Genomic DNA, 18,716 nt, shown 5'->3' on the forward strand with positions numbered 1-18,716 from the left:
TTGTGTGACTTGTTTAATCTAGTGTAATGCTTTCAAGATTCAACCATGTTTTTTCATGAATCAGCAGTTTTTTTGATAATACTGATTGAACTAGTTAGTACCTTGTGTTATACATCAACCTGAGTGTGCTTTATATATGTTACTAAGCCTTATAAAATCATATGAAATAGGTAATGTTATTCCCTCTTAGCAAATGAAAAAAACTGAAGAGATTTATTAACTTGCTTAAGGACATTCAGGCCAGAACTAGGATTTGCATGTGGGTCTCTGTCTCCAAAGCCCCTCCATTTAACCATTTTAGTACTTCAAGTTTCATTAGTATATATTGAGCTTTCTTGGGTGTGTAGGGTTGGGATACTTTTGGTGTGTTAATCTCAGTTTATAATAATTAAACCTAAAACTTACTAGCAATTCAAGTTTCAATAAGAATTGTGGTCATTCTCTCTTACTTGATAGAACTATTTATTTTTTATTACATGTGTGAGCCCTGAACCCAAAGTGGTAGAATTGTAGATCATATGTGAATAAAAAATTATAGTAATACATGTTCATGATAAAATATTTATAATAAATAAAGTATGCAAAGTAAATCTGCTGTCCCCCATTCCCATTCTCTGGAAGTAATGTTTTATTTCTTGGGTTTACTTCCAGAAAGTAGACATATAAGCTTATAGATTTCTCCTTTGCACTGTTAAATTCAAACTGCTTACACACTTTTTTAGCTACTTGCTTTTTCACTAAATAATCTATTTTTGATGGTAATACAGACTTATCATCAAAATATAGGTGTTTAGCATGCTATTTCAAAGTAGAAATACTTTGAAATACCACCATTCATTTAACTAGTTCTCTCTTGGTGGATATTTAGGTTGCTTCTTATTAGTATTTTAAGCAGTCTTGTAGCAGATGTTGTGATATATATGTACATATGTAAATATTTCATGGTTATACTCTGAATAATTAATGAATTATTTAGTGAATTTGGTAAAATTAATGAATTTAGTGAAATTATTCAAAGAGTATAACCATGAAATATTTTAAGAGATGTACCCTGATTAGCTTTCAAAAATTCGTACCTATTTACACTTCCACCAAGAGTAGCTCAGGCATTGCATTCAACCATCTATCTCTTACTTGGTTGGCAAAGTTACTTGGTATATTAAGGTGTTTCAATTGTAGAATTTACATTCAGTCCATGTCCTGCCAAGTTTCATAGGGTAGGTCTGAAGTTTTGATTTGAGATTTGTGATACAGGTGGATGGCCCTCACCTGGGTGGATGGGCCATTTGGTAATAGGTGAGACAGCTGATCAGTGTCTTACTTTCCACCTGTGTTAAAAGGGAGTGATTATTTTGCCCTGTGCTTCCTGTGGGGATGATGGGAGGATAAATGACCTTATTTGGGTTGTGCTTTATATTTCTCTTACCAAAAATATGTATGTGTTGGCTTTCTGTAAGAGTCATATATATATATACATTGATTGTTGCTTATGTCTTTAGGTATATAGAGATGAAAGAAGTAGCTTTTCCTCCTTTGACTTCTTGGCAGAAAATGCCTACTCTTTAATAGTAGGACACTGGGATGGAAGTATGTCACTGGTGGATAGACGGACACCTGGAGCCTCTTATGAGAAATTTAACTCTTCTATGAGTAAAATAAGAACTGTTCATGTTCACCCAGTACAGAGACATTATTTCATGGCTGCAGGATTGAGGTATGTTCTTTATAAAATTTCATTTATATTTTTAAAATTTTATTTTTCGTAGAAGAACTGGGGGGTGTAGGCCAGAGGTACGGAGTGGGTGAGAGGATTCAGTAGAGACAAAGTGGGTAACAGAACAGGCAGATTGACTGAAATACACTGCTGAGGGGAGCAGTGGGTGAGACAGGAGAGGTCTGCTGTGCCATATGTGGGTTAGCTCCCTAACCAGGGATTGAACTCTAGCCACAGCGGTGATAGCACTGAGATTTAACCCCTAGGTCACCAGGGAGGCACCTTTATAAAATTTTATATGGCCTTTTCATGTTAGGACTTTGTTTTAATTTCATTTTCAGAGACACTCTGACTTTTGTGATACCCATAGGTCACATAATTTTTCTCTCCACACCAATTGGTTTCTTTTAAGTGTGATTCTTTTTAAAATGAGAGATTCTTCTGCATTTAATGAATGGTGAAAGTATTAAAACATGTTTTTGTTTTCTTTGGCCTCATAAGCATTTGCCACTAGTCTTTTGAGAAGAAAACTTGAAATTAAAAAAAAAGTTGTATGTGACCTATACCTTGTCGGTGGTCTGTGTTAACTTTTTTCATGGAGAGACTGGAAAACTAATTAGAATCTTTGTCTCTTTGTACCCACTGGTTACATATATCTGCTCTAATTTTGGCATTTTCCTAATATTTTTACTTTTTATGTCAGTGTTTGTAAAATTAATGCAGAATATTGGAGGGTTCTGTTTTAATTGTTCTTCAATGAAATGAGTGTTTGAGTGTCTACTTTATGTTCAGAGCTGTTCTGTGACCTCACTACATGTTCTACATGGCAATACTGAGAATTACTCCTCCCATTACAGGGATATTCACATTTATGATACAAGGTGCTTGAAACCGAGGGGAAGAAAGCCTTTGATTTCTTTGACTGAACATACAAAGAGCATCGCTTCTGCCTACTTTTCTCCTGTTACTGGTAACAGAGTAGTGACCACATGTGCTGATTGTAAGCTGAGGTAAATTGAAAAGTCAGAAAGATGTTGAGGAATCTAAAGAGTCTGTTGCTACGGTGTCAGTAACTCACTTGCACTGTAGAGTTTACTCTTATTACATTAGCTGTTAGTGGTTTGACTTTCTAGTACTTTAATGAGGGAATAAGCTCTAGTGCTAAGAAAGTGCACTGGAATAGCTAAGCACAAGGAGAAGGGGGAAATGGTGGTAATGTGGTTAGCCTTTTTTCCCCTGTATTTCTCCAGCTGCCCTACAACAACTCCTTGGTTGTTGGCTGGTCCTAGTCTCAACAGCACCTGGAAATCATACTATCACGCCCTCAAGCAGTCTCATGGGGCAATTGCTCTTGAGGCATGCATACACTTCTATTTCACTTTATATATTTTTTACATTTTTCATTTTTGTGCAATGTATGCATTTTCATCTTGGTTATAGTCCCTGTGAAATTCCCACCACCCATTCACCCGTGAACTATCACCATGGTCCCTTGTGCTTGTCCCACCCTTGTTTTGATCCTACTCCCTTCTCGCCCCCTGCAGAATGTTTCTGGTTTATAGTTGCCTGTTGGTTTTGATTTTTACTTTATTATAATTACTTTTTTTTTCCCTGAGCCCTTTTTTGGATCCTCTATATTCCTCCTATAAGTGAGACCAACCGGTATTTTCCTTTTTCATTCTGGCTTATTTCATTGAGGATGATCCCTTCCAGCTCCATCCATGTTGCTGCAAATGGCATGAGTTTATCTTTTTTGATTGCTAAGTAATATTCCATTGTGTATCTATACCACATTTTCTTGATCCAGTCATCTATTTTTGGGCATTTGGGTTGTTTCCATAGTTTACCTATTGTAAATAGTGCTGCAATAAACATAGGGGTACAGGTGTCCTTTTGAATTAATGTTTTGTGTCCTTTGGGTAAATACCTAGGAGTGGAATTACTGGGTCATATGGAAGCTCCATTTTTAGCAGATTGAGGAACCTCCACACAGCTTTCCATAGTGGTTGCACCAGTTTGCACTCCCACCAGCAGTGTACGAGAGTTCCTTTTTCTCCACATCCTCGCCAACATTTGTTGTTGCTAGTTTTTTTATGTGCCATTCTCACTGGCGTAAGATGGTATCTCATTGTGGTTTTGATTTGCGTTTCCCTGATTACAAGTGATGTTGAACATTTTTTCTTATGCCTGTTGGCCATTTGCATGGATGCATACACTTTTAAATTGTACATTTTCAGACCACATCCTTTATGTATGACCAATGATACTGTAATTCTGAATATAAACACTTTAGAATGTACATTTTAAGTGTGGGGTAGTAGTATTTAAATTATCCACGCTAAAGAAGAGCCGAATTTTATAAAATTCCTTGTAACTGTTGTTAAATATGTTTTTTTTTTTTTAGTTTTTTTTTTTTTATAGAGGCATGTTTTTATTTATTTTTTTATTTATTTATTTTATTTGTTTGTTTTGTTTATACATGCACTGGGTACAGTCAGAAGCGCGGGAGGGTGAGAGAATTCACCAGAGCCAGAGTGGGGAGCAGAGCAGGCAGAAGGACTGAAGTACACTGCTGAGGGGAGCAGCGGGTGGCAGGAGAGGTCTGCGCACCATGTGGGATCCTCCTCCGGTGGCCGGGGAGCAGCCGGGGATCGAACCGGTGCCGCAGAGGCCGCGGGCAGCTTCGCAACCCAGCGCTCAACCGCTGCGCCACCAGGGAGGCCCTGTTGTTAAATATGTTAACTGAGGTTTGTTAGAACCAGATCCTATATATTTTAAATTATATTTTATAAGAGACTGAATTAAGAACAAAAACAAGTTAACAAATTGTTAACTGAAATATAATATATTTCATGTGAACCAATGGAAGAAACACTGTTAAACACACTGTTATTTCAGAAAATTTTCAAGAAACAATACTTATTTTTTCTTGATCATCGTGTTACAGGATCTTTGACAGCAGCTATATATCCTCTCATATTCCTCTCCTCACCACCATCAGGTAAGTTTTCATATGCCAAATAATGTAGAGCCTAAGTTACTATGAGGTATTTGTTGGATTGCATACATTAAACATGTGATTGTAAAAGAGATTTATAGGTCTGGTTTTTGTATTACATTAAGTGTCCCAAGTTGCTAGTTCCTGTCCTCTCCAGAGTGTTCTTTCTTTCAGTTCTTGGTATCTACAGAGATGTTCAATCTCCTTTAGTTAGTAGCTGCCCTCTGCAGTGGGAAGTTATTTTTGGTTAAGGTGAATGACTTTATTCCAACCTGAATTACCCATGTTATCTTATTAAGGAAGACTGTCTCTTGTCACTGCTAATGGGGCTAGCTGAAGCTCTGTGTCTCTGCCCCGAACTTAGAGGACTTCCTCACTTCCCCATTTTCTTTTTGCATCTGCTACTATTAAATGTACTTTATATCAAGCTTTTCTCACTGCCTTCTCTGGATTTTCCTGTTTTATCAGTATCTATGAAGTTGGGAGCAAGGTGTACAATATATTTTGATTGTTGCTTCATGAGTTTTGTAGTGTATAGAGGCTGTATTTCCTTTTCCACAAGTTTTCTCCTCTTCATGTCCTTTTGCAAACATCATTAAACCATCATTATTGGTTTGTAATGTGTTCTAAAAAAGTTATCTAGAGTGATGATTCTGGGGTCAGTAAGAAAGATGCGTCGTTTTGTGGCAGTGGGAGATGTACTTCTCTTTAATAAAGGGTTATTGATGTATTAAGGTATAGAGACTAAAAGGGCAGTACTTTGCTTTTTTGTTTGGAGAACTGTAAAGAGAAGCACATGTATTTTTGAGATTTTAAATATTATTTTTAGTTGTACTATAAACACATAAGAATACATTCACCATATTAACAATCCAACAGTGTTAGGTAAATTCACACAGTTGTGCAATAGATGTCTAGAATGTATTCTTCTTGTAAAACTCAAGCTTTATGTCCATTAAACATTAATTCTTTTGGGCCTCCCCGGTGGCGCAGCGGTTGAGCGCTGGTTTGCGAACCTGCCCGCAGCCTCTGCGGCACCGGTTCGATCCCCGGCTGCTCCCCGGCCACCGGAGGAGGGTCCCACATGGCGCGCAGACCTCTCCTGCCGCCCGCTGCTCCCCTCAGCAGTGTACTTCGGTCCTTCTGCCTGCTCTGCTCCCTGCTCTGGCTCTGGTGAATTCTCTCACCCTCCCGCGCTTCTGACTGTACCCAGTGCATGTATAAACAAAACAAGCAAATAAATAAATACATAAATAAATAAACATGCCTCTATAAAATTAAAAAAAATAAAAAAAAAACAAACAAACAAACAAAAAAAACATTAATTCTTTTTCTCCCACCTCCGGACCTTGACAATCATCTTTCTGCTTTTTGATTACTTAAATAACTTAGATGACTGGAGTCATTTGGTATTTGTTATTTTGTTGCTGGCTTATTTCACTTAGTAGAATGTCCTTGGTGTTCATTGTGCTGGTGTTCATGTTGTATCATGTGACGGGATCTCCTGTTTTAAAGGCTGCATAATAGTACAATGTAAGTATGTACCACATTTTTTTTATCCTTTCATTTGTCAGTGGTCATTTGGGTTGTGTCTGCCTCTTGGCTATTGTGAATAATGCTGCAGTGAACCTGGGCGTGTGCTTATCTCAAAGATCCTGCTTTGAATTCTTCTATATATCTAAAGTGGAGATATTAAGGGATCATGTGGTAATTCTGTTTTGAATTTTCAGAGAGATTTCCTTAGTGGTTCATTTTACATTCTCACCAGCAGTGCACCAGTGTAATTTCTCTGCATAATCATCAATGCTTGTTTTCTGTTCTTTTAATAGTGGTGATCTTAATGGGTGTGGGATGATATCTCATTGTGGTTTTGATTTGCATTTTTCTGATAGTTAATGATGTTGAACATTTGTTGTATGCCTGTTGGCCTTATGTATGTCATCTTTGGAGAAATATCTATTCTTTGCCCAGGTCAGTTTTGTTGTTGTTTTGTATTAATTTCTTATATATTCTGCATGTTAACATGAGTCAGTGCAATCCAACTATATGATTTGTAAGTTTTTTCTCCCATTCTGTAGACTTTTTTATTCTGCCGATTCCTTTGAAGCAGTTTTATTTATTATTTTTTTATTATTTAAATTTTATTTTTATATTCCCCTTACAATTACATCCCCCTTATTTTGACCCCAAGCCCGCCTTTCCCCGCTCTCCACTCCCTACAGAGTGTCTCTGGTTCATAGTTGTTTGTTGATTTTGATATTTTCTTTCTTATAGTTATTCTTTTTCCTGGTTCCTTATTTAAGTTTTCTAGATTCCTGCTATGAGTGAGACCATCTGGTATTTTTCTTTTTCTTTCGTATTTCACTGAGCATGATCCCTTCCAGCTCCATCCATGTTGCTGCAAATGGCGTGTGTTTATCTTTTTTGAATGCTGAGTAATATTCCATGGTGTATATGGACCACATCTTCTTGATCCAGTCATCTGTTTTTGGGCATTTGGGTTGTTTCCAAAGCTTAGCTATTGTAAATAGTGCTGCTATGAACATAGGGGTGCAGGTGCTCTTTGGAATTGATGTTTCTGTGTCCTTTGGGTAAATACCTAGGAGTGGAATTGCTGGATCATATGGAAGCTCTATGTTTAGTAGGTCAAGAAATCTCCACACAGCTCTCCATAGTGGTTGGACCAGTTTGCACTCCCACCAACAGTGCAGAGGAGTTCCTTTTTCTTCACAACCTCGCCAACATTTGTTATTGCTAGTTTTTTTAATATGTGCCATTCTCACTGGTGTAAGATGGTATCTCATGGTAGTTTTGATTTGCATTTCCCTGATTACAAGTGATGTTGAACATTTTTTCATATGCCTGTTGGCCATTTGCATTTCCTCTTCAGAGAAGTTTCTTTTTAGCCCTTTTGCCCATTTTTTGACTGGGTTATTTACTTTGTTTTTGTTGAGTCTCCTCAGCTCTTTGTGGATTTTTGTCATCAGTTCCTTATCATTAGTGTTGTGTGCAAATATTTTCTCCCAATCAGAGGGGTGTCTCTTTGTTTTGGTTATTGTCTCTTTTGCTGTGCAGAAGCTCTTTAATTTGATGTAGTCCCAGCTGTTTATCTTTGCCTTCACTAGCACTGCTTTGGGTGATATGTCTTTGATGTGCATATCATCTAGTGTTTAGCCTATATTTCCTTCTATGTATTTTATGGTTTCAGGTCTTATGTCTAGTTCTTTAATCCATTTTGAGTTGGTTTTTGTGCATGGTGTTAGGTAGTAGTCAAGTGAAGCACAGTTTTAAAGTTTGATGTAGTCTTATTTATCTGCTTTTGCTTTTGTTACCTGTGCTATTGGTGTCAAACCCAAGAAATCATTGCCAAGTTCATTATCCTGAAACTATCCCCTTGTGTTTTCTTCTAAATACATATTAAGGAACCTCCACACAGCTTTCCATAGTAATTGTACCAATTTGCACTCCCACCAGCAGTGTAGGAGAGTTTCTTTTTCTCTACATCCTTGCCAGCATTTGTTGTTGCTACTTTGTTTTTAAAGATTTATTTATTTATGCATACAAGAACTGGGGTACAGGCCAGAGGTGTGTATGGAGGGGCAAGAGGATTTCAGAAGTGACAAAGTGGGGAACAGAACAGGCAGAGTGCCTGAAATACACTGCTGAAGGGAGCAGCAGGTGAGACAGGAGAGGTCTGCTGCACCATGTGGGTAGCTCCCTGGCCGCCTGGGGATCAAACTTGTGCTGCAGAGGCTGCGGACAGATCAGCAGTGCTGTGCTCAACACCTTGTGCCGCCAGGGAGGCCCCTGTTGCTATTTTTTTTAATATGTGCCATTCTCACTGGTGTAAGATGGTATCTCATTGTGTTTTTGATTTGCATTTCCCTGATTACAAGCAGTGTTGAACATTTTTTCATATGCCTGTGGGCCATTTGCATTTCCTCTTTGAAGAAGTTTCTTTTTAGCCCTTCTGCCCATTTTTTGACTGGGTTATTTACTTTGTTTTTGGTGACTCCTCAGCTCTTTGTCAATTTTTGTGATCAGTTCCTTATCATTAGTGTTGTGTGCAAATATTTTCTCCCAATCAGAGGGGTGTCTCTTTGTTTTGGTCAGTGTCTCTTTTGCTGTACATAAGCTCTTTAATTTGATGTAGTCCCAGCTGTTTATTCTTTCCTTCACTATCTTTGCTTTGGGTGATATGTCTTTAAAGGTGTTACTGAGGTATGTGTCATATATTGTTTTACCTGTATTTTCTTCTGTATATTTTATGGCTTCAGTTCTTTTTTTTTTTTTTTTAAAGATTTATTTATTTATTTATTTATTTATTTATTTAAGCACTGGGTACAGTCAGAAGCGCGGGAGGTTAAGAGAATTTACCAGAGCCAGAGGGGAGAGCAGAGCAGGCAGACTGACGAAATACACTGCTGAGGGGAGCAGTGGGTGGCAGGAGAGGTCTGCGTGCCATGTACCGGGGATTGAACCCGCGCTGCAGAGGCTGTGGGCAGCTTCACAGCCCAGCGCTCAACCACTGAGCCACCAGGGGAGGCCCGGCTTCAGTTCCTATATCTAGTTCTTTAATCCATTTTGAGTTGGTTTTGTGCATGGTGAGGTAGTAGTTAAGCCTCATTCTTTTCGAGGTAGCAGCCCCCACCTGTTTATCTTTTCCTTCACTTTCTTTGCTTTGGGGGATGAGTCTTAAAAATGTTACTGAGATGTATGTCATGTAGTGTTTTGCCTATATTTTCTTCTATATATTTTATGGTTCCAGTTGTTTTATCCATTATGAGTTGGTTTTTTTTTTGCATGGTGTGAGGTAATAATCTAGTTTCATTTGTTTGCATGTGGTGGTCCAGTTTTCCCAGCACCGTTTATTGAACAGTAGTCTATAGTTTTCTTTTAGAGTTCTTGTCTGGGGTAATGCTGGCCTTATAGAATGAGTTTAGAAATGTTCTCTCTTTAGTTCTTTGCATGAATTTGAGGAATATTACTGTTAATTTTTTACATATTTGATAACATTCTCTAGTAAAGCCATCTGCTCCCGGACTTTTCTTTGTTGGGAGGCTTTTGATTACTGCTGTAATTTCTTTACAAATTACAGATCTACTTAGTTTTCTATTTGTGATTTCTATTAATTTCCTTTTCATGATGCAATCTTGGTAGGTTGTATGTTCCTGGGAATTAATCCAGTTTATCGGTTATTTGTTGTCATGTAATTGTTCATAGATTCTCTTATGCTTTTTATTTCTGTGGCATCAGTTATAATATCCACTCTTTAATTTCTGATTTTAGTCATTTGCATTTTCCCTTTTTTCCCTTAATCTAGCTAAGTGCTTGTCAATTTTTATCTTTAAAAAATTCTTACTCTATTTATTTCATTTCTATCTGCTCTAATCTTTAGTATTTGTTTCCGTCTGCTACCTTTTGCTTTATTTATGTTCTAGAGGTTTGAGGTGTAGACAAGTTGTTGATCTTGACATTTAAATGTAACCATTTCCTTCTTATTTTTAGGTCTTTTCTATTTGGATGTGCTACAGAGAAAAAAGGGGGATTTTCCTATGGAGTTAGATAATAGTGAACAAAACAGATGTTTCAGTAGACACACAAATCACTGTACTTGGCACTGGAAATTTAAAAAAGAAGACATCATCTCTGTCCTTATTTTCAGTCTTGTAGGAAGGATCATATCAGGTTGATGGTAATTCAGTAACTTAATTTTAAGAAACTTGGCAGAGAAAACCAGCATTTAGGAGCAATTCCATCTTTATCCTCTGCCCCTTGAATTATTTGACACTATCCTTTAAAAAAATTGTTCTTTTCACTAGGCACAACACCATTACTGGGAAATGGCTGACTAGATTCCAAGCCATGTGGGATCCTAAACAAGAAGACTGTTTCATAGTTGGCAGCATGGCCCATCCACGACGGGTAGAAGTTTTCCATGAGACAGGAAAGCTGGTGCATTCTTTTTTTGGTGAAGAATGCCTTGCTTCTGTGTGTTCCATCAATGCTATGCACCCAACTCGGTATATTTTGGCTGGAGGTAATTCCAGTGGGAAGGTACATGTTTTTATGAAATAAGAATATTGAGTTTTTGGTTTGGCAACACTGATTTGTTTAATCAGTGCTTAAGGAACCCAGTGATTCATGTGGTTTAATCTTTTCACTTGGTAATATATAGTCTGCTTAGTAAATATAATACTGCTTTATCAATAACAACCTTTAGTAAGGTAAAAAGCCTTAGAGTGTTTCTACTACATGGGGAGGGAATCTGAGGGGAGGCTATGATGCCTTTAGCACTTTTAGTTAGGCACTATGTTGAGAAATTCTGGCATTGTAATTTATAAAGCTTGGAATTAGCAGTATTAAAAGATTGTATGATCTAATGGTATTTTTTGATTTTATAGTGATAAATAGATTCATGGTTTATTTTATAGTTTGGAGTATTTTTTCTAGAGTCACACACTGGGAAGGATCTCAGAGGTACTAAAAGGTCATCTAACTTCATGATTTTGAAACCTTTCATTTTCTTAACCAAGAAACCCCTTTTCTCCTCTGCCTTTAAATTAAATCTTTTGTGAAAGTGTTAAATAATTGCTGAGACGCTTTGGTTCACTGATGCAGGACCTGGGTCTTTGTGCCGACACTTTCCCTTCCCCTTAGAGACTCATAGCTTCCTCCTATGGCACAGCAAAGGAATCCCAGGGATCCTAGGGATGTAGTTTGGATCAATCTGACCCCTGCAGCCTAGCATGAGATTGCCCTCAGATCAGTATTTCCCAGGCTTTGGGCTGTAGCTGATCACATGAAGTCATTTTTTAGTGGCCATGACTGGTGTTTTAAAAAATGAAAAGTAAAGAAATAGAAAACATAAAAGCAAGTATTGTTTTGTGAATCTTAATGACATATGCACATATATATGTAGGTTGTGTATGTATATTCTGGTGTGAAATGTTTGTTACTGTGGTATTGCGGGTCATAGTTTAAAGAAGTGAAAGTACTGCCTTAGAAGGCCCCACACAGCCCTCTCTCTCCTTGTATTTGAACTCTCCACAAGAGATTCAGTAATCTGTTATGTCATTATTTTTATTCTTATTCATACTCTGAGGCAATATTATGCAATACTCACTACTTTTGGCATTTCTCCATAAAAATATTTTCAGAAGTTTCAACAGTTTGAATTTTTCTGTTGTTGGAAGGAGAGCTACTAAATCCGTGACTAAGGTAATGTCACACAGTACTATATCAAGCTTTTGTCATTGTTCTTCATTGCCAAAGTACTACTAAAAGACTATTGCAAATAACTTTGATGCAATTATATTTGAATTCTAAAATATTATCTTCTCAAAATTGTTTATCACAGAAATAAAGTGACATGTATAATTTCCTTGAATAATTCTTGACTCAGTAATTTCCTTCGCTGATTGAAATCTAAGTGTTTGGAGTTTCTGTTTATTAATAGGTTGTAGATATTTATAAGGTCTAGGAATTCTCTATTTTCTTGGTAATATGATACAGGAAACTAATTTATGAAATAGAAAGTAAAGCTAAATGGAGTTGTATTTAAACTGTCTTGGAGATGGTAAATGAAGTTTTTATGCTATCTTTCTGTTTTCTATGCCACTTAATTTCACAGGTAAGAGTGGCCAGTTCTGTGAATTTTTTTTTTTTTAAAGATACAAGTCATACATTAATACCATCATTTAAGCTTTGAAAACTTGATGGTAATTGTCTGGTTTCTGCAATAAATGTTATCAAATTTTTGATGTTTCTCACTTTTGTGGTTTCTTTTGTCATTACAGCTTTGTAAACTGTTATTTTCATCAGGCCCCACATAATAAGAGTTCTATCTTGTAGAGACAATGCAGGAAAGGAGGAGTGAGTGGGAACTTGTTTCTCATGATGGTAAGCTTTATAATGAAGTAATTCTTAAAATCTAGAAAAGCACATAAAGGAAAATGGTCTCCCGTAGTACATTCTAAAACTAATCTGTTTTGAAAGGTATTTATCTCAGAGAGTTGCTTAAAATGGTGTGATGGTGTGGCTTGTGTGGTGTCTGTAATTATGTGTGTATTATGTTTGCTTTCTCCTTTTAGGATAAGCCTTTTTTTGTAAATTGGCCTCTGATTTCTCTTAAACGTGTAAACTTTGAATTCCACTTACTTTCTTTGAGATGCTTGGCATTTTTTTATGTGACTTTGAGGAAGGAGATGATGCTCATTTTGGGTGAACAGCAACTTGGCCAGACGAGGAAAGAACACAGATAATCAGGAATTGATTAAGCCCTATTTTATTATTCTGGCCTTTGTGTTTACTTTCCACAAAGAGAAGACTTTGCAAAGGCAGTTCTCCAAGAACTCGGGTGGTGGATACCAAGATTTGAATCTTTGCAGCCACGACATGGTACGTATACATGGGGAGGAGCAAACACATGTGCCTGCTACGTCACACCTAAGACAAACACGCCTTATAATTTCAGATTCCAAAAACTTAGGTGTCCTGCTTATTAGACTGTCATGTCTGACTTAAGACCTTTTGGAGTATTTTTGTGTTTTCCTTTTTGGTATGGCATTGATGGCAGTAGCGAGTTTCAGTTCCAAGATGGCACAGACCTGTATTTTGATTCATTTGGATTTTCAGATGAAAAGGTAGAATTTTGTGAGAAAGGTAACATTTAGAACAGTTACTCAGAATAAGGAGGAAAATGTTTTAAGATATCTTTTCCTAAAATAGTTGTGTGAGAGGAAATGTTTTAAATGCATCATTTATTCTATCAGCAAGTTTTAGGGGGTTGAAGGAATCGTGTTTGTGATCTAAAAGCAGAAGTTGTGCTCAGGTGCAGAGGGGCCTGGCTATGGTTGAGGAACCCTAAACAGGAAGTGGCTGCTAGAACCTTAAAACGTTGTGTGCACAGGTGCGTCCTTAGGTGGTAATCTGAAGGTGTGCGTCTGATGTAAATCTCTAGGGCTGTGGAAAGCCAATTATATCCAGTGTTTATAAAAAACAAACAAACAAAAAACAAAACATTGAGGGTGGAGAGAAAGCACCCTCAGTGGAGGACTGTGGGTTTTTCTGTGGTGGGTGCACTATGGTGACTATACCTGAAGGGGGGAAAATACTATACATCCAGCATGCCAACAACAATGTAAACCAATGGTACTGCAATTAAAAAATAAGCCATTGAACTCCATTGGGGACAGAGCACTGGATATTTTATAGGTAATTGGAACCTCTCAATATTTGGAAATGAGTGATATAACCTGATACTTTAGGAAAATGATGTGCCAGCAAAATGGAGGATTGGGGGGCAGGTAGACTGAAAACAGTTAGATAAGCTAGCATGGTGGACCATGTCATTGGTTTCACCTTTTGTCCTCATAGAATTTAGAAGAACATTACCACAGTGATGGCTACATAATCAGGTAAGATCAAGCATTATAGGAATGTATGTTGTAAATAAGGAGGTTTATTACTATAGTGGTTATGCCGTTCTGTTGCCTTCATAGGCAGTGTCTTCTGTTTGTCTTATTCCTGGCTTGGGGAAGAATACTAGAAGCTGGGCCATCTAGGTTCTATTTTGGGATGTAAGAACTTCTTGGTTTTCCTCATCAGGAGAATTAGGCCCAATTCATTTCTAAAATTATTTCACCTTTATAGCTTCTGAGTTCCTAATGGTATTTTGTGGGAAGGGACAATAATAATAGATATAAGCAAAATGATTATTTCAAATGATTCTAGTAAACGGCAGTCATAAATCCCACTGGTATCCTTTTATCTATGTATTAGTAATTTTGAGGAAAAAGTAAGACACGGTGTAAGGCAAAAAAGAGTCTATTCTATGATATTTAAATATTTATTTAAGTTCAAAAATAATTTTCATGGCACCAATGATTTTATGCTAACTACATACTGCATATGTAGAAAAAGGTACATTGCTTTGAAGGAAAATGTAACTTAAAATTTTTGGCACACAAAAGGTTAACAACTATGTATTTTTAAATGAAACTAAGAAAATTCACATTTGCAGGTAGTTTACCCTCTACTGCTTAAAGATGCAGTACACTATTCTTTAGTAAGAATTTATTTCCTTTGAAAGATGAAGCTATGTAAATCATTGCTTTTTCTACAACGAGATCTAACTAAGAGAAAATGGAAGACAACAGTAGAACACAGCAAAACCAGGTTAAAAACGTTAACAATTTTTAATGATGGGCAGATACCAAAAAAGATTGGTCACCAACAAAGGAGATTTGTTATTCTGGAACTATTTGAAAGCAAATTGAAGGAAATCTTTTGTATTTTTTGAGATAAACCCTGGAAGAAAACAACTGAAAGTTTTATTCAGAGAGCAAAATCTAGCTGTTGGGAGTGGTATGAACTATTGTACTGTTAGGACTCTAGACACAATTTATGGGAAACGGAACACTGCATCTTTCTTTAATGTGACTATGAAAGGTCAGAGTCAGGGCTATCACTTACTGCATAGAAACACCATGTTCTACAGACTGAGGTAGGAACACTACACTAAAGGTAATCTGCTATGTTGCATAAGGTAGTACATATCCTGGTTAAAACCAGCCCTCTGTTTCCTAACAACCTTTTCATCTCTAAGAGTACCTTTCACTGCAGTCCTGTGTTAAAGTCCTTCTTGTAGAGATGACAAGTGGCAGTGACTAGTTGGTTCAAAGTGATCCCTAATCTTCCTAGGATCTCCCTCAGTTTGTCTTGTCACGTGGTAAGTAGATGTTTGCAGTTCTGCCCATATTGTTGCTGGTATGGAAATGATCAGATAGACCTTTTTCCATTCTTAGGTTCTGGCCATGATTTTAGTATTGCAGTACTTGATCTTGCTGCTCTAGGCATTATACAGCTCTTTGCTGGTTGGTTGTTCGAGCACCTTCAAACAACCCCAGTGCCTCCACTGGGAAGTGGTCCTAGATCTTTAACCCATGTCAGGAATTGGGGCAGAGCTGACCTTCTCTTTGCCAATATACTATAAGGAGCAGTTTTATTATTGACTAGATGGGGTTTGGTTTATTATGGCCAAATTCAGCTCACTATGTTTTTATAAATGTTTTTATTGGAACATAGCCATACTCTTTTATTACCTTTGTGCTAGGATGACAGAGTTAAGTAGTTGACAATCAAAATGAAGATATTTATGACCTGGCACTTTAGAGAAGTTTGCTGACCCCTAGTCTAGATGAAAGTGCATTTAAAATTATGCAACACTCCAGCCCCCCACCCCCCAAAAAGAAAAACATTTATTCCACAGCTGCTATGTTCTAAACGTGGATATGGTTCTGGCATCTTAGGGGATAAGCTGGGGAGAGAAAATCACAAGTGACTCATCTTGTTCTGCATTGGGGGCTGCCCAGCATCATAGGCGTCAGTGGCTGCTCCACTTTTGTGTGGGTCCCAGGAATACGTCCACTTACTGACAGTTCTTACGTAAGTCCTACGCCTCAGATGACTTAGCAATCTCTCCCTGAGATGAAAACAAGCTATTGTGTGTGATTGGTTGTAAGACTTGCAGAACTCAGGCCTCGGACCCCACGCTCACTCTTCACATGCTGTCATTCTGTGCGCTTCCATGGCTTCCCTCAGCAAAGATGGCAAGTATGTTCCTACAGCTTTTATTGTCCTGATGTAGAGGAACCCTAGGGGGCAGTATTTCTACAGCTAAGTGTTGGTCTCTGCCACATTCACCTTCTTTTGTAGGCATCTCTTAGAAATCCTATTTAAAGAGATTCTTTTCCTGGTCCCTTCCAAGGCTGTTTGTTGATCTTGGAATTCTATTTTCTGAAGCTTTTCATTCTCAGGATCAGTTTCTTCCTTGCATCATTTAGTTCATCAGGCTCTATTTTCTTAATCCATAAAGTAAAAACAAAATATGAATTGATAAGAAAATATTTTGTTGTTAAAATATAAATTGAAATAGTCTTTTGGGGGGAGTTGTGTGCAAAATAAGTACCGTTCTCTGAATCTTAACAGTCTCTCAGGTACCATAGCTCTGGTCTCTGTTAACTACACTTTGTCCAACATTTCTGACAGTCCTATCTAAGTGCTGCACCACTGAATTCATCTAATGCCTCTGGAGCACTACAGGTCTTGAGATTCTTCAGGAAAAAAAAAATCACATAAGTCTAATAAGTTCATTATACAAAACTCATGGCGATGCCCACTAGGAACTATTCTAAGGGGACAGACTTACCCTACCCCTGCTGCTGCTGCTGCTGTAGCGGTGGTCCCTTCAGATTCCCACTCTGCTCAGATTTGGAAAAAAAAGGAAAAGAAAATCCAACTCAGACCGTCATAAGAAGCAACTTTCCATTTAATCATTCTACATGGATGTTTACTTTTTTAAAAAGCTCTGTCTGGCAAGAAAACCTAGGCAGTCCCCATTGTCCAGACCCCTCGCCTGCCCCACTGAGGCTGCAGTGCTGAGTCTACGGGAACCCAGTAGGGAAAGCTCCTGCAGAATAGAGACAGCGGGTCTCTAGTCTTCACGGTGTCACATCTGCTAGGTGACACTACTGCAATAATCAGTAATAGTAAAATAAATTATTTTTATTTGGTACTTTCAAAATAATACACATCTATGAAAAATCAAAATTCAAAAGCAAAAATTATCCTGCAAATTGGAAGGATGACAGAGTCGCCGAGCCTTTCTTGAAAGAAATGAGTTTTCCCAGTTTGTTTAGACAGGGCATGAGACTATCCCTTTCCTCTTCTGGGAAATGACCCTCCTAGGCTGTGGACTTTGAGTCATGAGAGGAGGACTTGGTGCATGTGCCGATGGTTCCGCGATGGGTCCCACTGCTGGGACGGGGTAGCCGGGCTCCTTGGTCCCCGGGCTAGTTATTGGGAGGAGTCATGCCTTCTCAGGTGTCAATGAGCAGGCTCACCACTGAGCGGATTTTGCAGGCAAACCATCGCCTGAGGGGACAAAAGTATTGATAGTGGAATTGTTCAAACTCGGGGGTCTGGCGGATATCTCGGAAAAAGGCAATGTCAAGGTCAGACTCGGTAAGGATGATCAGGAGGAGGAGCAAAACAAAGAGGAGTCCCATGGTCACAAGGAGCAAACGGAGGACACTTAAAACAAACTTATTCACCTGTTCCTCCGGCCCGCCGTGCCCCTGGCACAGGGCCCTCAGCTCTCCCCCAAGGGCCTCCACATCTGCAGCAGTCGGGGTGCTGGCCTCAGATTCTTTCTCCTCCTCGATGCTGCAGGTGGCCCCATTGATCTGCCGGGACAGCAGCATCAGCTCCAGGCTGTGCTCAGCCACAGGGGTAGGTAACACGCTGTCAGCCGGGCTGTAGGCCTCATCCGCAATCACAGCGACTCGCTCATTGCTGTCTGCCCGACTGCTCCTCACATGAGGCAGGAAGGTGTCCCCGTGGGAGGAGGAGCGCACGGGGGTGGAGTGGGCACTGTCCCGCAGGGACTCAAGGCCTAGAAAGACAAGAGGAACAAGTAGGCTTTCTGTGTCCGCCACACACTCGCTGCCTGGTGGAGACAACACCCTGTTTTATTTGGTCACTGTGATCTTGAGGAATCCCCACCGCATATCAACACCTCAACAGCAGTGGCTGCTGTACTCTGTTTTGATAGATAAATAATGGCACAAGAGAATAAAATACCTAGCAATAAATTTAAGCAAGAAGGTAAAAAGGCTGTGTACTGACTACTTTAAGATACTGATGGAAGAAACTGAAGGCATGAATAAATTGAAACTGTGCTTATGGTTCAGAAGACTTAAAATTTCCATGCAACCCAAGCAACCTACAGATTCAGTGTGATCCCCGTCAACATTGCAATTGTATTTTTCAAATTAATAGAACAAACTATCCTAAAATTTGTATGAAGCCACAAAAGACCCTGAGTAGCCAAAGCAATCTTGAGAATAACAGAGAAAGCCTAATGTGTTCTTGATTTTAACAAATCTATATAGTAGTCAAGACAGTATGTTATTGGCGTAAACAGGCACGTAATTCAATGAC

The 18,716-nt window shown here is 38.4% G+C and overlaps 2 protein-coding genes across 8 annotated transcripts in view; one reads left to right on the top strand and one right to left on the bottom strand.

The window, feature by feature from the left end:
• Nucleotides 1-10,790, top strand: part of WDR76 (WD repeat domain 76) — a gene marked incomplete at both ends in the record, with an annotated part of 55,825 nt that extends 45,035 nt beyond the window's left edge. For both annotated transcript variants that reach the window (XM_084241114.1, XM_084241115.1), the window contains 4 exons: nt 1,500-1,714; nt 2,572-2,724; nt 4,662-4,715; nt 10,535-10,790. In XM_084241114.1, coding sequence (XP_084097240.1) covers nt 1,500-1,714; nt 2,572-2,724; nt 4,662-4,715; nt 10,535-10,790 — 678 coding nt within the window. The remainder of the gene's footprint in view (nt 1-1,499; nt 1,715-2,571; nt 2,725-4,661; nt 4,716-10,534) is intronic.
• A 6,134-nt stretch (nt 10,791-16,924) lies between these two features.
• The window catches only part of FRMD5 (FERM domain containing 5), a gene marked incomplete at both ends in the record, with an annotated part of 291,583 nt that continues 289,791 nt past the window's right edge, over nt 16,925-18,716 (bottom strand). For 2 of the 6 annotated variants that reach the window (XM_084239478.1, XM_084239476.1), the window contains 2 exons: nt 16,925-16,978; nt 17,828-18,168. In XM_084239478.1, coding sequence (XP_084095604.1) covers nt 16,925-16,978; nt 17,828-18,168 — 395 coding nt within the window. Of the gene's footprint in view, nt 16,979-17,593; nt 18,169-18,716 lie in introns of those variants that run through there. The other 4 variants (XM_084239477.1, XM_084239479.1, XM_084239475.1 and 1 more) reach the window with 2 other exon arrangements.

This window comes from Talpa europaea (assembly GCF_964194135.1).
Source record: "Talpa europaea genome assembly, chromosome: 8".
NCBI classification, from domain to species: domain Eukaryota; kingdom Metazoa; phylum Chordata; class Mammalia; order Eulipotyphla; family Talpidae; genus Talpa; species Talpa europaea.